We start from the raw sequence: 6,039 nt of genomic DNA, 5'->3' as shown, positions 1-6,039 counted from the left end.
CATTGTCTACATGGTTTAATTCTTTTATGGTATTGAGACACATCCTGGACTTCTAGTAGTGTTGTTTTTAAAGTTGTGTGAAGAATAGTTTGTGTAACATTTGTATATAAATTTAGAAGTATACTGATAAATGAAAACAATATCAAATGATATGAATTCTGGGGGGAAATTTGTGGTAATGTTGCTTAAGAGGTTACGAGTTCTGAAATACTCGAAGGGAAATTATGTAAAAATATGTTTAGAGGCAGCAGTCATTATTTTCCTTACAAATCAGTGTGTTAATTCAGCTGTTTTAGTTGAAATAACATTTTTTAATGCAATTTATTTTTTAGGATTTTTTGGTGAAAGGAAAATTTCAAAGAATTTTTTTGCAACAATGTAAATGTTTTACTTTAATTTTTGATCAATTGAATGTATCTCAGGTTAAACAAAGTCTTAACCCAAACTTTTTATTGGCAGCATGTCCAAACCAAAATCTGTGGAATTTCTTTACATGACGATGGATATTTTAATGGAAGTTTAAGACCCAAACTATGAAGGAATCAATCATTTTGATTCACCAAGTATGTTTAAATACAAAGTTCATGTAAATGAATAGTTCTACTCCGCTTGATCTCCTGAAAAGTCTTGTTTCCAGATGAACTCCGGGGAATATTTGTTGCCTTGATCACAGCTTTCAGCACAGGTGTAGATGGCCACTGTCCCCCAGTCTATGCTGGCATCTGTACTGTCCACTTTCAGGTGATTTAGTAATTGGGGCATTATCTGAAACGAACACAGTCACACTTTAAATTGTGTAATGCTTTACTCTGACCTGATGCAGTTGCAATCTGAGCTGCATGCAATGCTTTTTAATGCCCATTCCTAATCAGTGAAACTAGCTATATTAAGCGTATTGTGTCTGACATTACATCTGAGATATGCAATCTCAGCTTCAATCATCATCATCATCATTAAGGCTGCATTCAGAGTAGTGCAAAATTATTCAATACTATATGTTTAAGATATCTCAAGCGGTTTGGAAGCCTAAACAAAAATATATGAAAACTTATTGCCTCTGTTCACTAAATGTACTATATGGTCATGCCCTGCATTCATACATGTAATTAACGTCTAGGCATGTACAAGATTACACTTGACAACCAAAAACAAAAATTGAGGACTACATTACAAGGTGACAATTACTGGTTTGGCATGTAAAAAAATTAATTTAGTCCAATAGACAGACCTGCTTATTTTAAAACGAGGGACACATTTACACAAAGTTTGGCTTCATTTAAAAAATTTTTTTGAAGTCTCTTAAGCTAAACAAAAAAATGACATTTGTTATAAATTAAAGATAAAACCTTTCATAAAATGACTCCTATTTTAAAACATTTTCCTGTGACATAGCTGACTTTACAGCTTCCATTTTTAGTCTTTAATGTTATAAGATCCTTTAAAAAATAATCTACATTATTCGTAAAACTGTTGTAGATACCAATTGGAAAAATATTTTGAAAAAAAATCTAGACTCAGTTTATCTCATTGAATGAAAACAAAAAGCTAGCTTAACATCTGTTTTGCATCACCTGGAATTCAAAGAGCCGTTTTGCGCCACATGTACACTCTGGAACTTCCTCTTCACGTGGCACATGTTCAGCTGTCACCCAAAGAGGAGATCCCCCTCTACAATACCGCAAAACCTTAAAAACACAAACGTATATCACCACAGCTGCTAAAGCATATGGGGAAAAGCCATACATCGCATTTGCATGGCTGTGACTGTGTTACTTACCTGTTGTGGCTCATTAGCAATGCGCTGCTTGAACTTTTGAAAGACTTTGGAGTCTAACGTTTCATGAAGAGCCATACTCTCCAGCTCACTGTCCTCCAAACCTGAGTGAAATTAAGTGAAAACTTTTAATGACAAATACATAACAACAAATATCAACCTCCTGAAACTGTTCAATAAGGAATACCGCTATTTAAAGATGCAATGTTCTCCTGATCCAGACTGGGGGATTCCTGGAGTTCATCTTTTGCTGGAATCACCTCTGGTTCGGTGACCAGCTCCCACTCAGGAAACAGAAATGAATTCAGCTCCCCTGAAACTTGAGAAGCTGAAGGTACAAATACAAGACATCACACCTATCGATCAGATGCTCATTTTAACACTTCCCCTAGTGTTAAACAGGACAGTTTTACCATTCTTTAAATACATTCAGCCAATCTCTGGGTCTGACAGAAGCACACTTAGCTTAGCATAGCATAGATTGAATCAGATTAGACCCTTAGGATCTCGCTCAAAAATAATTGCTAGGTTATTATGAGAATGAGTGTAGGTCTCTAAGCCATATCGGCTTAGAAATTAGCAACTTCTCATTTTCTGCCAGTATTGGTACACAATGTAACAACAGAAGACTGAAGCTTTAAATGGGAAAATTATCAAAACTCTTACAAGTTTTTTTTGAACGAGATGCTGATGGTCTAATCCAATTCAATGATCGATGCGAAGCGCTCCCGCCAGACCCAGGAACCTCTAGGGCTGTTGTAAATTGAGCTTATTTCCAAAGAAGTGAGTGTTCCTTTAAAGTAGTGAACATTAAAAGTAATTTATCAAGCATTCTAGACTCACCCTCAGCTAAGCACTCTTTCTTGTGTCTTTGTTTCCAGTCTGTGGTCTGATGCTCCTTACAGCAATATGTGACAGAGTGACATCGAGAGCAGGCCTTCTGTCCCAGACAACCACACAGCCTGCACAGTTTGAGTCCTGAACCCAAAACCTGAGCATCATGTACTGGCTGTTCAGGCTTTTCGTCAGGAGGAGGATTAAAAGGGTAAAACACATTTTTCCTTGGTAACTGACTTCTGAACACTGAAAATGGGAATAGTGCAGAACAGAAATGTGAGAAATGGTGCCCATATTTAATATGTTGTCATCGCATGTTGTTTTAAGTTCATAAAACTTTCTTTCTGTTTAAAAAAAAAAAAAAAAAACCTTTAAAGAATGATGATTAGTTGAATAGTTTTGGATCTCGTTGATTTCCTTAAATAGACATGAATCTGTTTGTTGACAAGCCTTTGTTAGTTAATAATGGTTACCCGTTTACATCAGATTTCAGGAAAGGACCTAATATTCACCTCAATAGTATTAAAAAGTTTAATAAATAAATGACAAAATATATCTAAAACTCAGTCAAGCTAATAGAATCAAGACTTTCTCTATAAATATAAAAGGAAATGCTGTGAAAATGTCTTACTGTTAAACATAAGTTAGAAAAGCTTCCTAAAATGGTTTAAATTTCACCACAAAGCTAAAACAATATTATTGTAGCTAAGATTTGTGTACATTACATTTCATTCAACATCAGTTGAATCACTCTTTTAATTTTAGTAATTTTAAGTGCTTCTATCAGATAATGCTCATTTACCCACACTAGAAACACAACATCCTTTAAAGTATATGCATGCTGTCGACTTCACAGAACAAAATAAAGGCATGCTAAGTTTGGAACTACACGAAGGTCAGGAAATGACCAACTTTCATATTTAGCTGACCGTATCGTTTTAATGCATCTTAATAAAAATACTATACACACATGAACAACTACTACGGTATTTTGACAGTTCGTTACCTTTAAAACACTTGCTGTCGTTTCGAGTATAGCAGGCTGGTGTCTTGCAGCAGAACACAAACAGTGTCCTGTGAAAACATCGATCATATTCAGTGACTGGCGCATAAACCTGCAGAAGAAACACCGCCGGCAGTTTGCACTCCTCGCACTGTAACTCAGACACGGCTGGTAAATCCGACTGGCTCAGCCACGCTGGTCGCCCGCCGACTTTACTTGGAAACTGGTCACTCAGAAGCTGCCATGATTCTGCCTCCTCTAAGAAGCCCAGCACGACTTCACTGTGTGTATTTGACTCTTTCACTGTATTTGCAGCCATCTGTCAAACTCTCACAACATTCAGAGCTGAGAGTTTGGGAATCATGTGCGGGTGTTTGTTCAACTGAGACTAAGGCTCGGGTTAAACAAGATCTCAGACAAACGTTCCATACTCAAATAAGCAGATAATTAAAAAAAAGAATATGTAGCTCTCTGATATGTTACTAATATAGAATTTAATGATTTAAAAAGGTAATATTAACTTATATGCACTATTAACTCAAGTTAAACGTCTTTATCTTGTTAAATTACAAATTATACCGCTTGTCTAAAAGATGGCGTCTTTGTGCTTCTGTTTTTAACGTTGTAGTCATAAAATACTTTTAAGGAATTGGTTAAAACTAAAATAATTCATTTTCATAATAACAATTAGATAATGATTTAGTTGTTTTAGTAAACAATAATACATCAACTGCTTAATGTACATGTGGAACGACCCCTCAGGGAGCCACAAGAGAGCGCTCGTTGTCTGTGGAGAAATGTTTGGAGAAAAAGCATAAACTATGGAAATAAATACATATAAATTACTGGTATTTAATCATTTAAATTATTGTTAACAGTAAGTTCTGTGTGTGTGTATGTATATTCAGTTTTGATATCTATTCATAATTTACTATTTATCTTGTATGCAATTATGATTATTTTGCATGTGTGTGAATAGATTATAAATAGATGTATTAAAATATATTAAAAATACAAAAAATGACTGAATTTTAAAAACTAAACATTCTTTAGAAAAAAACATTATTTTTAATGCTCTTTAGACATTTTTTATCTTATTGAGATTATCCGTGATAACAAATGAAAATGCTGACGCGTGTGTTCTCGCCAGTTCAGTTGAGTTTATCAGTAATGACAACAGGTCTGCTGAACTTCAGTTCACGGATGACTGCAGTTCACTGAGGATGATGTCATGGGCCGTGTCTCAAACCCTAGTCATTTGCCTATCTAGGGTACGCCCAAAAGTGTCCCGCGCGCTTCAAACCCCGGTCTAGTAGGCGGTAGGCAAAGCATTGAGACACAGGCAGAGTGTTTGAGAGTGAAGTGTGTTCAGTTCAGTTCAGTTTTTTTGAGAGGGCGGAGGAGGGCTCGTCTCATGAGGGCATAACGTCAGTGTACGTGTGGGCTTCCTATTTATTTTTGCTTCAGAGTTGATTTGTTTTATATCCAGACAAACCAAACACTTCTTGATTTGAGATGTAGCCTTTAGCGGACTGTTTTCCTCTACAATAAATGGACACCGCGGTGAAACCGGAGACTAGTGCTCCTCTCTCTCTCATTCACGAGCGACAAGTGAGATGATAAACTGCTGAAAGTGGCGTTAAGGCTCCGGGACGCTGTTTGCAGTGTTTGCAGCGATGCCTCCGCAGGGAGGAGGTGGAGAGTATAAGCCCGTTCCCGGTACGGTCGTGCCGCCGGTTCCGCCGCGGAGGCTGAGGAGCAGGGACCTGTCCTCTGCGGTCAAGAGTCGCTTCGGGACGGCGGCGGAGCGCAGGGTGAAGTGCGTACTTGTTGGGGATGGTGCAGTGGGTAAAACCAGTCTGATTGTGAGCTACACTACTAACGGATATCCCACTGAGTATGTCCCAACAGCGTTTGACAACTTTGCAGGTAAATATCACTCCAGCATTTATAACCAAAAGAAAAAGGTAAATCTAAATTAAAATAATCTAATTAAAATAATATATTAATAGCCTAAATATATGGTAGCATCCAGCAATCGGTTAGAAAACCCAGTTTTAGTTGGTGCGACTAGTTTTAGTTGAATAAAGCTGACCAGTATGGTACAAAATGCTGATCATCTTAGACCAGTAATAAACCAGCTACTTACTGGTTAAATTATAATAATACTGTTAGTCAGTGTTTACTAATGAGATTTGCAAACAGTTTTTTTTTTTGAAAGTAATAAGCTTGAACCTAAAACTTAGTTGTAATTTACAAACTCAATAAATACATTTTCACCTGGGAAACAAAAATGCCTATGCAATAGAGGAAAAATATTTTGAATATTTGACAATTATTCAGATAAATGTTACTCAGACACATTAAAACTATCTATCTGTCTGTCTATCTATCTTGTTATAAAATATGATATATGCATTTTGGC

General features: G+C 36.4%; 2 protein-coding genes across 4 annotated transcripts in view; one reads left to right on the top strand and one right to left on the bottom strand.

Annotated features, from left to right (window-relative positions):
• Positions 1–363: 363 nt before the first annotated feature.
• On the bottom strand, positions 364–4,032 carry pdcd2 (programmed cell death 2). Its single transcript, NM_001045138.1, is given in 6 exon segments — positions 364–765; positions 1,572–1,685; positions 1,778–1,878; positions 1,962–2,102; positions 2,618–2,857; positions 3,618–4,032. Coding segments are annotated over 6 exon segments (1,077 nt in total). The 5' UTR covers positions 3,934–4,032; the 3' UTR covers positions 364–600.
• Positions 4,033–4,899: 867 nt separating this feature from the next.
• The window catches only part of rhoua (ras homolog family member Ua), a 51,073-nt gene continuing 49,933 nt past the window's right edge, over positions 4,900–6,039 (top strand). For 2 of the 3 annotated variants that reach the window (XM_073919530.1, XM_073919529.1), the window contains exon 1: positions 4,999–5,543. In XM_073919530.1, the coding sequence (XP_073775631.1) occupies positions 5,291–5,543 (253 nt within the window). In that variant the 5' untranslated portion in view covers positions 4,999–5,290. 3 annotated transcript variants of the gene reach the window in all.

This window comes from Danio rerio, chromosome 13 (genome assembly GCF_049306965.1).
Source record: "Danio rerio strain Tuebingen ecotype United States chromosome 13, GRCz12tu, whole genome shotgun sequence".
Classification (NCBI taxonomy): Eukaryota; Metazoa; Chordata; class Actinopteri; order Cypriniformes; family Danionidae; genus Danio; species Danio rerio.
This window is presented reverse-complemented; position numbering and strand designations above follow the sequence as displayed.